General features: G+C 37.4%; 1 protein-coding gene across 17 annotated transcripts in view; it reads right to left on the bottom strand.

Annotated features, from left to right (window-relative positions):
• Positions 1 to 15,316, bottom strand: part of ANK2 (ankyrin 2) — a 336,881-nt gene that overhangs the window by 251,046 nt on the left and 70,519 nt on the right. For 2 of the 17 annotated variants that reach the window (XM_072810364.1, XM_072810358.1), the window contains exon 1: positions 12,066 to 12,631. The exons of 11 other annotated variants lie outside the window; for them this stretch is intronic. In XM_072810364.1, coding sequence (XP_072666465.1) covers positions 12,066 to 12,194 — 129 coding nt within the window. In that variant the 5' untranslated portion in view covers positions 12,195 to 12,631. Of the gene's footprint in view, positions 1 to 12,065; positions 12,669 to 15,316 lie in introns of those variants that run through there. 4 more of the 17 variants (XM_072810344.1, XM_072810359.1, XM_072810373.1 and 1 more) reach the window with 4 other exon arrangements.

The following is a 15,316-nucleotide window of genomic DNA, read 5'->3' as shown; positions in this document are numbered from 1 at the left end:
ATTTTTTGGCCTTTTATATATAAATTTTCTGTATTTAAGTATGACAGACATCATCTTGCCATCATTTCAGTTTCACCATATATAAAGTAATGCATTTTTATTTTCCTCTTGAGTTGTACTTGAACTTTTTCTGTTTCTGTCAATGACACCACCGTCTTTTAAATATCACTAAAATGTGTAATCTTAAATCATGTTTATTTAACTCTCTTTTCTTTCACTATTCCCAGTTGACTGCTAATATCCATCCTATTTCCCTCCCCACTGATTTTCCTGTGCAACTCTTCTAATCTTGCCCTGTTCATATATCTTGGATTACTTTACAGTCTCCTGGGTGACCTGCACTTTCCTCCCTATAATCTTATGATCTTATATGATCTTCCATAGTTTTGTTTTGTTTCTTTTCTTTTCTCTTTCTTTTTTCCTTATTAGGTTCAGTTACCTCTTCCTTCCTCTGTGCAGTCAGCATTATTTCCATCTACCAACTCTCTTTTTTTTTTTTTTAAGAATCTATTTATTTATTCATGAGAGACACAGTGAGAGAAAGGCAGAGACACAGGCAGAGGGAGAAGCAGGCTCCATGCAGGAAGCCCAACGCGGGACTCGATCCCAGGTCTGCAAGATCACAACCTGGGCTGAAGGCAGCGCCAAACCGCTGAGCCATCCAGGCTGCCCCTCCATCTACCAACTCTTCTTATCCAGCCCTGGCACCCCGGTCATGTCATTCAATTCCTATGAGTGTACTCTGAGATGTTCCCTCCATGTTTAAGTCAACCTTAACTATCTTCCCTAGGCCCAATTTGAAGTCCTCAACCTCTATAAAAATAAAAAGCTAGAATATCCGATCTGGGAGTGTCCTCTACTTTATCCCCATTCACAATAACCTTAAATATTTATTTATTTATTTATTTATTTATTTATTTATTTATTTATTTATTATCTATTTATTTAAAAGATTTTATTTGACAGAGAGAGAGAGAGCAAAAACAGGGAGAGGGAGAAGCAGACTCCCCGCTGAACAGGGCCCCAGATGTGGGGCTCGATCCCAGGACTCTGGGATCATGACCTGAGCTGAAGGTAGACACTTAACCGACTGAGCTACCCAGGCACCCCTTAAATACCTATTTAGAAGAGAAACTGCTTGAGGAAAACATATTCTTTAAATCAACCAAAATCTTGACCAGTCTTAACCTAAAATTTAGCTCATACTAGCTGTTCATTTAATAATTGTTTGATCCAAAGGACTGCAGTATCCTACATTATGTTACACGTGTTATACACATCAAACTCACATCTGAAATAGAGAAGATGATTGATGGAAAATGAAGCATGATCATTTTTTTTATCCAACACAAGAAAGAAGAGAAACAAACTATAACTTGAAGGAGCTTCTGGTTGACCCTAGGTGGAAAATATAATCAAAACTAGAAAGCATAATTATCTGAGTTTCTTGATTAATCAAATTTTATAGAATGTTAAAGATCATTGGAATGACTAACTTGTTTCATAAGCTCTTATACAGCTTACTATGGAATATACAATCTAGAAGGATCATGTGAGAAAGTCAAGTGCAGGGACTAAAAAGGAATACATCTCTGTTACCAAGTGTCCTTCCATGGCAAAATACTTCTCATATTGGCTTATTACAAATTCTTCTCTCTCCAGTGCTATTTTCTAATAGAAAAGCCAGAGGTGGGCAGCCCCGGTGGCGCAGTGGTTTAGCGCCGCCTGCAGCCCAGGGCGTGATCCTGGAGACCCTGGATCGAGTCCTACGTCAGGCTCCCTGCATGGAGCCTGCTTCTCCCTCTGCCTGTGTCTCTGCCTCTCTCTCTCTCTCTCTCTCTCTCTGTGTCTCTATGAATAAATAAATAAAATCTTAAAAAAAAAAAAAAAGAAAAGCCAGAGGTCCTGAAATATTGTCTACTTTGTGTGAAATGACTGAGTATGGGTGTTTTATGTTATATAAAAGGCCCTTATACAATTTGATAAAATGTTTGTAGCCACAGAGTTGGCATCTGCCACTTGGTCCTTTGTCATCTGTCTTCTCCCCAGTAAGGACAATTTATGCTTACACAGATGTCTTTTTTTCTCCCCCGGCCCACACTTAGTCTTTGATTCCTGTCCCTCAGAGCCCACACTGAAGCCCCATGTTTTGTAGTTGACCACCCTGAACAGAAGCTTCTGATTTCCTAAGTGACTTCTATTCTCAAAGGAGCTACTGTTTCCAGGTAACCTGTTCCACTTACACTTTTTTGGTTTCAGTTGTATCAGAATGTGACATGGCTTAATTAAGCATTCTGGCCCAGTTTGAGGCTGGAACCGTAAATAAGGAGGAAGTTTCTACTCTTGGAAGAACTCAGGCAGTGTCTTATTTTCACTGAGCTGTGCAGTTGAATGGTTTGTGAATCGCTGAGGTTTAAGTGTTTACATGGGCTCCAACTCATCATAGCATCCTGCAGTTCAAAGGCAACTATCATATGTGATATATGATAGTTGCCTTTGAAGTGCATATATTATATCATATATGATAGTTGCCTTTGAAGTGCAGCTATATGATAGCTATTATATCTTTATAAAATTATTAAAAACACATGATGATGGTGGATAAAGGATTTTATCCTTTGTGCATTTATAAGTCATGGTATTATCGGTATACAGAGGATCCATAAAAACTAAGGGTACCACAATAAACTTTTTTCTGCAAAGTGACTGAAATAAGTATCTGAAATACAAAAGAAAAATGACCACACAGTTTCATAAGATTACTTCATTTCATACATATCCTGCCTTAACAACTTCCAGAAAATTTCAAGTACCACAACAGGAACTATTTCCTTCCATTATTATTTCTTCTGCCAGATAAGAACTTATTAACACAAGACCTATTGAAGAAAACTTACATAATATATATAAAAATAGGCAATCTCTAGTCCAACTTAATGGCCCAAATAACATTTTATTCTTGTTATGTGTATGGGTAGCTTTTACCCCAGGTAGTCTGAGAATCCCTTGGATGAAGGCACTATGACTTGAACATAGTATGAGCTCAAAAAAAAAAAAATCCCTATTAAATAAAGAAAAACTTGGAGATCCCCCTGAATACTTCAATCATTTATAAAAATGAAAAGAGGCAAAGACACAATTAAAAATGGTGCAGTCACACAATATCAGAAAGAATTCTAACATATCTCAGGTCCTGATCGTTTTTTTTAGCTGTGAAAACTAAGGTCAAGTCAGTTGTTTACCTAACATCACAGTTAGTAGATAGATTTAAACGCGGGTCTCCTAAATTTGCCTTTACAAGCTTTAGAAGTGTCTGGTAATCGTGTATAAATATCATTTAAGTTAGTAAATACCTTTCTGGTATGTTGCCTATTCTTTATAGCCTTACAGTCTACATCTACCTCTAATTATGCTTCATGTCCTGAAAGTATTAACAGCTACACTTGGTTTCAAATGCAAAAGTAATATGTGATCTTTGTATTCATAAGAAAACTAATGCAGGTTCTCAGAGTTCATGTTTGTAATGTTAATATAATTTTTAAAATTTAACCTAGAGGGGATCCCTGGGTGGCTCAGCGGTTTGGCGCCTGCCTTTGGCCCAGGGCGCGATCCTGGAGTCCCGCGTCGGGCTCCCGGCATGGGGCCTGCTTCTCCCTCTGCCTCTCTCTCTCTCTCTCTATCACAAATAAATAAATAGGTAAATCTTTAAAAAAAATAAAATAAAATAAAAAATAAAAATAAAATTTAACCTAGAGCTTAAATAACTCCCCTGAAAGAGACATGTGAGAAAATCATCATCACTCCCATACAGACACATAAAAAGAGAAGTCTATGTCTTCTGTGCCTGTGTTTTCTTTCTTTAGATTTATTTTTTCTTTAGATTTATTTATTTATTTGAGAAAGAATGAGAAGAAGAGCACGTGCACAGGCTAGTATGCATGAGTGCAAGCAGGAGGAGAGGCGAAGGGAGAGGATAAAGGAAAAAAGAGCAGACTCCCCACAGAGCACAGAAGCCTACATGGGGCTCTATCTCATGACCCTGAGATCACAATCTGAGATCACTACCTGAGCTGAAACTAAAAGTCAGAAGCTTAACCCACTGGGACATCCAGGCGCCCCACGATTTCCACATTATTTTACAGATGGAATATAAGTAAGTTAAAATTGATAATTAACAGGTCTTTATCCAAAATATATAAAAATCCAAGAAATATATATATATATATTTTATGATAGTCACAGAGAGAGAGAGAGAGAGAGAGAGAGGCAGAGACATAGGCAGAGGGAGAAGCAGGCTCCATGCACCGGGAGCCCGACGTGGGATTCGATCCCGGGTCTCCAGGATCGCGCCCTGGGCCAAAGGCAGGCGCCAAACCACTGCGCCACCCAGGGATCCCAAGAAATATATATTAATGTAAAATTATTAATGTGAAATAACACTATTATTCCTGACTAAATAAAGACTAAGTTGATACATTTATAATGATTTTTATACCCAGATATTTCTCTTCTTTAATACTACATACATGGTTTTCTATTCAGGTGTTCCCCATTACCTAAGAATCATAGTAATGATATACAATAAGGGAACTTCTCTGGAATAAGGTTATATTGAATTACAGTGAGGTTCTAATGGGAATGAAAAAGGTTTTCCCTGGCGAGCTACTAATAAAGTGAGGGGATACGGAAGGAGCAACCAGGAAAAGAATGAAAAAGCAGTTGGTAAAATATTCATGCAAAAAAAACCCCAAAAACATAACAAACCAACAAAGCTGACACCATAAGAAGTTAATGAGTTAGAAATATTAAAGGGAAATATCTGAAGAGTTAGGGGAGATAATACTTCTATGAGTATCTCATTCCTTCTTCTTCCCCTACATTCATGCATATGTATATGATTTTTTATAAGATACAGAAAATCTATCAAAGTCAAGTACAAGAAATAAAAAGTAGTTGTGGACTTGCATGAGGAGCTCCAGAAGTGTTGACATCTCTAAAGGTTTGAGGACGTCAAGACTGCTAAGTTACCAATTAAATCCCTAGGACATTTACTTGAGTTTATTCAAAATAGCAAAATCTGTTTCAGACATAACTTTTAAATCACATTTTAGTGGCCTTCCTTCAAAAACCTAGCCTGCATAACTGACTTTTTTTTAGCTTAGTTAACATGGAACTCAGAAACACACAAGCCTCATTCCTGACGATTACTCCATTTGGGCAGAGATGCTCATACAGATCATGAAGCTTTACAATTTATCTCTTAAACACTTGGTTCTTCCTCTTTATGCTCAGAATTAATTGGTTATTATATAGACCAGTTAGTCTCATTAAACTTTCAAAATGTTACCAGGGTGCCTTCTATTAGCAAAGGAAAAAATTTTCTCAATGGCAATTTGGAGTTATAATGATTATTAAAAGTAAATTTGTTATTGTTACAAATTCAAAGATGGGACAAAGTAAGAGTTGGGGCCGGGGAGGGGGAGGGACAGAAATATTTATTCCAGTAGATTCCAATTCTGGTAGGAATCACCAGGAGAGCTTTAAAAATATATAGATTTTTGCTTCCTTTCCCTTTTAGTCTACCTCAGGATTCTGGTTTATTATAACTGGGATGAAGCTAGATCATTCTGATGAGATTTTCCACAATGCTGTACACATTTAAAATCATGAGTCATTTCTACACTAAAATGGTCACACTCATATAGCTGATGAGTCCCCTCCTAATTCATGGAGAACTCCAAAATTTGGAAAGTGCCTTCCTTATACTATTCTTTATTTTAATGTATAGTGTCCCTGTAACTGAGAATAAAAGTAAGTATTCCTTGTGAGGAAGAAATTATTTTGAGAAATACAAATGAAAAAGGGTGACATGTTGGAAAACGTAAACCATAAAAAGATTAAGTATGTGTGTGGAATTGTTAACTTCCTTGTATTTTTCACTGACTCTACAACACTCCTAAAATACTTCTACAATATATTCAGTATTCTTTACAATGTCAAAATGTGCTGTAATATTATTGATGAATGGGGTAACTAATAAAATTAAAAGTTTCATAATAAAGATCACCAATGAATTAATTCTGATTTTTTCAAGATAAAAACATAAAAACTTAGATTAATGTAACAAAAGAGAAAAAATTATACCGGGTTGTATTTAAAGATTTTAGATTCCAAAAGTAAACACAGATTCATAGTAGCTTTCTTACATTAAGAGTGTGTCTTTTGGGATCCCTGGGTGGCGCAGCAGTTTGGCGCCTGCCTTTGACCCAGGGCATGATCCTGGAGACCCGGGATCGAATCCCATGTCAGGCTCCTGGTGCATGGAGCCTGCTTCTCCCTCTGCCTGTGTCTCTGCCTCTCTCTCTCTCTCTCTCTCTCTATCTGTGTGACTATCATAAATAAATAAAAATTAAAAAAAAGAGTGTGTCTTTTAACAGTCTTCTTAAAAACTTATCTCAAGCCATATAACTGGGACTATTTTTTGCCACAATCCCACAAATTTGACAGCTACAAACCCTAAGTTAGTTGTCACCCACTCAATGGTTGAAAGAGGTTCTTTACAATTAAAAACTAATAAAAACTCAAACTTATGGTGTTGGCAAAGAATGCCATTAAGAGTATAAATCACTTATATGAAGATAATTGTCATAGCCAAGACAGGGTTTGTGAATTGAACAAAGAAAGGGAATAGAAGGAGTGTTAAAGACGAAGAAAGTGGGTTTTTAAAAAATCATGATTTCATAGAAGCCTCCACATGTAAATAGATATTTTTACTTGAACATATTTATTTAGACTCAAATGGGAAATCAAATCAACAAAACATTTAAGTTTTTATTTATGAGTAGACATTAGGACATAAGAACAGCAAATGTCCAGATAAAGCTCAAGATCTCACCAATCTATCTTATATTAGTGTAGTCTCTGAAAGTACTGACATATTGATTGAGGGGTTTTAAGAAATTCTATAAAGGCAATTTGATGTAGGCCCTAAAATTGCTATCGGGGAGGCACCTGGGTGGTTCAGTCAGTTAAGTGTCTGACTTGATTTCAGCTCATGTCATGATCTCAGGGTTGTGAGATCAAGCCCCGATTCAGGCCCATGCCTGGGCATGGAGCCTGCTTAAGATTCTCTCTCCCTCCTCCTCTGACCCTGCCCCTTTAAAAAATGTTATTGGGATTTGCCATCTTTGAATAGTTTTGGCATGTAATACATTATACAGGACCACATTATTATGTTGTCATTGTATTTTTAATCACATTATATTTGGTTTGGTGCCCAGAAATCTTTGTGTACTTGGTTCTTGGCTAAGTATCATTACTCTCAGAGTTGGCCTTCCATTTGGAATCAGACTGCTGAGTGCCTAAGGAGGAAGACTCAAGGACAGGAAGGATGACTGGGCTAACCACCTTCCTCCTATACACTGAGGGTTCACCGACAAAACACCAAGGAAATAGTACAGTTGTCCATTATCTTCTATGTTTATTTGCAACTCATTCTTATAACACAATTCAAAAGTTATAGGATATATTCCTCTCTATACTTGCAAATAAAACATTCTTCCATTTTAATAAAGTATATTAATTAGTAACTTTAAAAAGTCTCCATCTTTCATGTCTCCTTACAACTTGCTGATAGGTATATTATATATACTGAATAAGTATTCTCATTGTCATCAACTTAATAACCATGTGGACAAGGAGAATATGGTGGTGGTTGTGGCAGGGGATGGTGATGGGTTTCCAAAGGTTATCCTAGAAACGATGAGTCTTGTTCCCTTCAAGATAAAAATTATCTATATAAAAGATAAAAGTAAAGAACCAAACAGAACTTTTTCTATGAAATTCAGTAAAAAAGGACTTCGAAAAAAGTTGGCTCTCATTTTCTACATAATCCCTGGCAGAATCACCTTTCTGTATCAGTTTAAAAAAACTGTGAATATTCAAATACATTTTCAAGGCCTGATAAAATTGCAACAAAGAATGATAATATATCAAAGTCTGTCATTGACAGCAACTGCTATATCTAAGGAGCAAATGTTGATTTTAATAGTTGATTTTCCAAGAAATCTCATGAAATATTTTGATGCAGTTATGATAGAATCACAAACCTAAATTCATAGTATCCTCTCAAACATGATATTTAGGGGATCCGTGGGTGGCGCAGTGGTTTAGCGCCTGCCTTCAGCCCAGGGCGTGATCCTGGAGTCCCAGGATCGAGTCCCAGGATCGAGTCCCAGGATCGAGTCCCAGGATGGAGTCCCAAGATGGAGTCCCATATCGGGCTCCCTGCATAGAGCCTGCTTCTCCCTCTGCCTATGTCTCTGCCTCCATCTCTCTGTGTCTCTCATGAATAAATAAATAATTTTAAAAAAACATGATATTTAACTTCTCACAGTAATTAAATTTCTTTCAGTTGTAGGAAGGTATTTTGAAGATTACAAAGTTGAAGCATTCGCAAATTAAATGATTTACTTATTCCCTACATTCAGTGTAGGTACAAGACTAAGAAATCATTAACTCTTTTTCCCAGTGTACTTTGGAGCCTAAGTTCAAATCCCAATTCTGCCACATAGTAGTTGCATATGATTAAGTAAGTTCCATAAGTCTAGGTTTCCTTATTTATAACATGGAGAGAATAATTCCTAATGTATAGACCTGTTTCAGGATTAAATAGTGCAATGTGTGTAAAGTGCCAGATACAGGGCCATATTGGTACTCAATAAGTATTATTATCTTACAATTTTTACAGGAAGCATGAACTCTGGCTTTTTGAATAGTATAAATTATAATAAAAAGGAAGAACTTCTTAAAATGTATAATGCTGAGAGCCAGTCATAGAAATTGCCTCTTGAGATATGATTCCAGTGAGTGTTGTAGACACTATGATGAATTGAAGGATGGTTTGTTCATGCTGAGAAATGGAAAACCTATCTATTGTTTGAAAATAACTGGTTATCATAAGTTTAAATGAGAAAGATTATTTAAATATATGCTTTATGTCAGATGGGATTGTTTTGTTTTTGGCAGATTCTGTGAAATTATGTCTTTCCAAATTAAAGTATGTGATTGTAGAGGAAATATTATACTTAAAATCACTTCCTACAATTAAGTCTTAAAAGCTATGAGAGGTCATTCCTTTTGGTATCCTTCTCAAATCTTAAAATTCTCAGATTCTAATATAGAAATAAGACAGTAGACATACAAAGAAGTGACTTAAGTTAACATAAGCTAATAACCAGAACAAAAATATCCTTATTCCTATAAAAAAAAATGTACTCTTTTGAGAAAATAAATTTAGTTTGCTTCAACTAATCTTAATCTTGGTCCCTTTGCTTTAAGATGAGTCTTATTCTAGCTCTATCATAGTATGACACATACACAATATATATTTGGTACATACTATATTTAAATATTAGTTATCTACACTATAGCTTGAAGAAGCCTAAACATTTTTATTCTTAGATAAAGTCTGCCTATAATGCAGTTGAAACTAGGTTTCCTACTATACAAATAGAGATATTTAAAAAAAATACCACTTGGTAGAGGACTTATAGCTAAGCATGCAATATGTTTCAAGTTTACAGTAATTAAAATTTATTCAAAATGTTTTATAGAGTACAAAATAATAATGCAAAGATTCTTCTAATCAACAGCAAGTTTACAAAAGAATCTTAAAATGAGATCCAAATATGAAGCTGCCTAATTGATTTAATACTTAATAATTTATACTCCAGTAAAAATCTTTTCAAAATCAGCTTATTTTTTTCAAGCTCCACAGCTGACTCTTATCTGCATTGGGGCAGGTCTCATCTGACTTTTGCAAATAACCAGGTTTATTAGCAAGATACTTTACAAATGTATATATGTGATACCTTTAGTCATCACTACAACTGATATATTTTTTATGGTTATAAAATGGCAACAGCAAATAAAGTATAATAATTTTTAGGTTACTTTCTGAAGATGATGTTCCAGAGTGCCACTAATAGGCAACTATCCTTTTCTCATATCTTTATGAACTACAATTCTACATACCTTAGAGAATAATGTAAATTTTTCCTCTCTCAAACCAAATTTTAGAACTAGCTCAAGAAGTTCTATGTGTGGAGGGCTAAAAATTTAATCTGATACAGCTAAAAATCTCAGCCACTCTTCTAGCAAACATTTGTTGTGCTGTGTAAATACTCATATAATACCAAATACATCTGCAGTAGAAAGGGAAGAGGTCGGGTAGGTATGTTCAAAAAAAGAGAGAGGACAAGAACAAGAACAAATAATAGCAATACCATTATTCTCCTAATTTTCTTTGGTTCTAGCTTAATGGTATTATTTAGATGTGAAGAGCAGATAATCCTGTCATACGACCGCATTATTAACCAATGATCTTGCCCACAGTGTTGGATTTAAGCTAAAGCAATGCAGCATCCAAGCAACTGAGATTATCAACAACTATTGGCACTTCTCCATTTTAATGATGTAGTCTTTCAATTTTAATAAAGTATAGGAAAGGGGGGGAAATGAATCATACACAGAAACGATCCAGAGTGAGAATGAGAAATTTTCTAAGTGTATGCATGGTACTCTGGCTATTCAAAGTTACTAGGTCACAACTGAATGCTGAACAAACACTCCTGACCAGGAAGTAATCTTGTGTTTTGGAGAACATAAGATAAAAAAGATATAATCACAGGAAATTGTTTTATGTAGCAATGTTCCATTTAGAGGATTAGAAACAGAACTGTAGTAGCTGTCAAGAAAGAAGCCAACTCCCACAAAAATGGTCAACAATACTTTCGATGTTATAAAAAAAGAAGGACTACATCCTTGAAACAAGGCCTTCTAAAGGTCAGACAAGCAATACTAAAGTTTTCCCCCAGAAGGGAAACTATAATATACTGCTAATTTTATTTAATTATGTTGCCTAATAATAGTTACTTAAGCTAACTAGTGATGAAATAAGTAGTAAAACTGAAGTGGGATGAGTCCCTCTGTAGTAAGACCTCAATTTAATGTGGGGTCCTTACGTGTTTTTCCAAAAATGAGGCAAAGATAACATCCCCAAAATGGAAAGATAAACATACCTATGAATGAGGAAGAGAAAAAAAGGCATTGAGCATATGGATTATTGAGCATCTGGATCCGCAGTGCATCCCTAACCCCGGAGTTATGTTTAACAACAGCTTGTGTACAAACCACTATTTTTATGCTTTGCAAATGTAATATGCCATTTATCACATTCTGAAATTATTCAGTGACCTACTTTGTTAATTAAGGCATATACAGAGATCTTCTTCCCCTTTAGAACCAGACCACTGGCTAAATGACTATTTTGGTTTTACCAGGTTACAAGATTATTTTTATTTTAAAGAAAAGAATATTTTAAAGAACAATTCCATAGTTTCATGTAAAGGGAAGCAATGTTTCTTCTCCTTATTTAAACCTTGGTCTTCTCACCTAATTGCTATAGTCAGAAGATAAATTCATAAGATTAATGATGGAAACCAGAAAATAAATTAATTAAAATTTTAAAGATGCAGGGACACAGCTCACTGCACCAATACTCTTCCGTGCAGTTTCACACAGAACAGTCTCAACCTTCAGAAGGGGTGGGGGGAGTAAATAAAACCTGTGGTTTATTCTTAATCAGAGATCTACAACAAATACACAGTCAGTGAGAAGGCACAGGGCTAAAGATCTAGTAGTAAAGCTGAGGAACAAGAAGGGGAAAATATTTTAACCTTCCAACCATAAATCAGCCCTTTCCTTCTACTATGACAAGTGTTGAGAGTTACTTAGTGGAATAAAGCACCTGGCTCTGAGATTGAGTACACAGAACTGAGAAAAACGAAGGGAAGGCTCTGCGTGGTTAAAGCAAAGAAATTTGCCCTGCTCAGGCATCTCCTCCCAATGCAGCAAATTTGGACATGAGCTATAGGCTGCAAACTGAGCTTGGAAATGGTGCAGGGGAATGATGGAGGGAAGGAAAAATGAAGTTGCCAGTTCTGAGGCTGGATGGTTCTACACGGAGCCTCAGAGGGAAGGGGCTAAAGGGATGCTCCTCATACCTTTCTTTTCCGTTCCATACGTTCCCTGGGGATTTTCCGTTGTTTTTTCCTCTCCCTCTCAAGGGTTTTTTCCTTTTCATCCAGTTCAGCCTCTCGAACTTTTTTAATAGAAGCAGCAGCGTGAGCCATTTTGCAGAGAAAATCAGCAGAAGCAGTTACCGCGGCTCAATTTCCACTCCCCAGCAAGCCAGGTGATTTTTAGAGCTAGATGGAGATGTGATTTTTCCCCACCAGGGCAATGGCTGGCAGCCAGAGCACTCACAAAATAATCCACTCCGCCCCGGAGCTAGGTCATAATCTTGCTCCAGCCTCTGCAGCACCCATAATTCACCAGAACGTACCAAGGTCCCAGGCCAAGCCCCCCAGCAGCGCACACCTGCACACACGCAGGCATAGGTGTGCACCCACACTCGGAAATGGTCCCGGGGGAAGGCGGAGCACTAGACTTGGAGCTCTTCAGCAGTTGGGTGGCCGCAAGTGCAGGCAAGCATCCTACTAGTTGAAAAAGCCTTCCTTAGACACACATCACCAATTGGAACAGTCTTTGGGGACTCCTCCAGACAGTCTGTGTCTTCCGACTGGAGCCAGGAAGAGGCCACCTCTGTGCAACTGCTAGGGGGTGGGTAGTTTATTGCCGCTTCCAACCACACCTCTATGCAGGGTGAGAAGAAAATGGTGCAGTCTCACTAAATGACTCGCTGCTGCTGCTGCTGCTAGTGCTGTTGCTACGGCAGCTCTGCTGTAGCACATGACGTGAATTCCTGCCTTTTAAATCTCAGCCCTTCCCTCCTCCAAGGTTCATTTCTAGAAAAGAACCAACGCTGCCATTCTGGGAGAAGACAAGCACCGTTGGAGGTACTTGCCAGGCCACCGCTATAGCAATACACGGGTGAGCAGTCTGGGAAGGGCTGGGAGTAGCCCGGTCCTCACTGTGTCATTTACAGACCCACGTGAGGCTGCATTAGGGAGCTGCATTAAGCTGGGACTCGAAAGGAGCTGTCAGTGAGCACACAGCATAATCTGGGCTCAGCCAGGTTATCCCCCACCCCACCCCCTGGAGAAAGAGGGGGCCCTCAAAAGAGGCAGAGGAGGGCAGAGGTTGAGAAAGGGTGACAGGAAGGCCGGCAACACCTAAGACAACTCTCTCTCATTCTAACAGGCACACAGGTACTCATTATTTAATTACCAAAAGCTTTTGTTAAATACCAAGGTAACATTAAGTAATGTGATGAAGTAAAGTGGGATTAATGTTTCTAGATGTTCCTGGATATAGACCCACAAAGGGAAACACAATGAAAGAAGAAGATACAACCTGGTAACTCAGGATGAACCCAGCACTTAATCTGATCCAAAAGTCAGTCAAAGGAAAAAATAATTGCCATGGCAGGGGCTAGCCTTCATGGGCACCGTGACGGTTCACGGGTCAACTAACTTCCAGCCGGCACTATTAGTTTCTTATGCATGGGAAGCATAGCCCTCTCTGACATAAACAGCTGAGAATTCATCTCCTTAAGAGAAATAAATAAAATTAGCTTTTATTAACTCCCTCCTCTGGAAAATCTTGTACGTATTTGCAAGGAAACACACATAGGTATTTAAGCTTCCTGGGAAGATAATATGTGGATGTGGGGAGGATTCCTATATGTTCTTAACTAGGTGAGTCATTGCCTGCCACTTGATATAACATAATTGAAATCTTTTCTCCTCTGAGTTACTTCAAGATAATCAGTGGTGAGGACTTCGAGATAATCAGTGGTGAGGATGTCAAAGCAGTCATTAGGAGTGAAGGTGGTTCAGGGAAAGCAGTGAGACTGGAGCACAATGTGTTCTTAACACCATCTGGCCTTTTTTCTTCATCTAAATACTTTCTTAAAATGTTTACAACCAAGCTAGTCTGTTTTGATTCATGGATGTCCTTTTAACTTAAAAACATGTGTCCCAAAAAAAATGTGGCTGAGCTACAGACACACAGTGGTTTCCCTGTTAGTAAGGCTGACTCTTTCTGGCTTCTGCAGGAACAATGCTCTTTTCCCCAGTCCCTCTAGCACCTGTTCATCTTGTCTCACAATATAGTCTCCCCTCTGTGGATTTCCCAAAAGGAAGGTGGAAAATCACAAACACAGCTAGGGAAGAAAGTGGGGAATTCCTGTTTGTTTGTTTTTTTTTAAAAAAAGCAAAAACAAACAAAAACCCAAGTTTATTTCATTAGCCTTTAATGAGCTCGATAGACCTACTTATAAAATTGAACAGTATCAATTGAATTATGTTGTTTTCTAATGCCGGGAAAATTACACATTTTTAAAACTTTAATCTGATAACAAGCTCTTGCAGGATTAACCATTTTAGTCCCCAAGATTCCCTCCCTTTTTCTTTTCTTTTTTCTTTCCTTTTCCTTTCCTTTTCTCTCCTCTTTCTCTCTCCCTTTCTTTCTTTCTTTCTTTTTCCTCTTTCTTTCTTTTTCCTTTCTTTCATAAAGTCTTTGCCCAACTGGGAGCTCAAGCTCATGATCAAGAGCCGCATGCTCTAGGGACTGAACCAGCCAAGTGCCTCTGCTTTCCCTTTTCTACAACAGTGTTTGAGAACTTTTTCATTACTTTGTCTGGAAGAAATGGTAATCAATCAGATGTTACTTTGTTAGGTGTTAGTTTGAATGACATAAATATTTCACAAAGCATGTGATTGCCAAATCTTTAAAAACAATAATTAAACTACTTCGCTTACGTATTTTCATTATATCTTAGATGCAATGCAGAGAAGCAGTCACTGTGTTTTTATAGTACACTAGAGGGCAAATAACTTGTTCCAGATAGCTTTCCCAGGACAGTTTGCAATGGCAAGAGGGCCAAGTTTAAGTACTCTCAAATTGGCCCACCTCAGGAGAAGGAACCCACTCTAAAAAAAAACAAAACAAAACAAAAACAACAACAACAAAAAAAAAAAACCCATTCTGGGTTCTACTACTCAAATCACAAAACAGGAAATCTCAGACGGCTGTAAATATTTTTAAGTGAAATAAACCGACTACAAGTCCTTTCTTAGTGTACAATGTTTCATTTATCTTTTTTCTAATCATAGAACACATTGCTTCCCCCTGAGGTGGATGGCCCTGTAGAATTCTTTTTGGAGCACCAGGCACATTAGACATTCCCATGCAGTGATAATGTCTCTCTACAACTAACTTATTCAATAGTAAGCTGTTGAGGAAAGGATTTTTTAAACTGTATCTTCTTGTATATTTTTGTTGCTCAAAT

The sequence above is a fragment of the Canis lupus genome, chromosome 33 (assembly GCF_048164855.1).
Source record: "Canis lupus baileyi chromosome 33, mCanLup2.hap1, whole genome shotgun sequence".
NCBI lineage: Eukaryota > Metazoa > Chordata > Mammalia > Carnivora > Canidae > Canis > Canis lupus.
The sequence above is the reverse complement of the archived record's forward strand: the minus strand, read 5'-3'. Positions and strand labels throughout refer to the sequence as shown.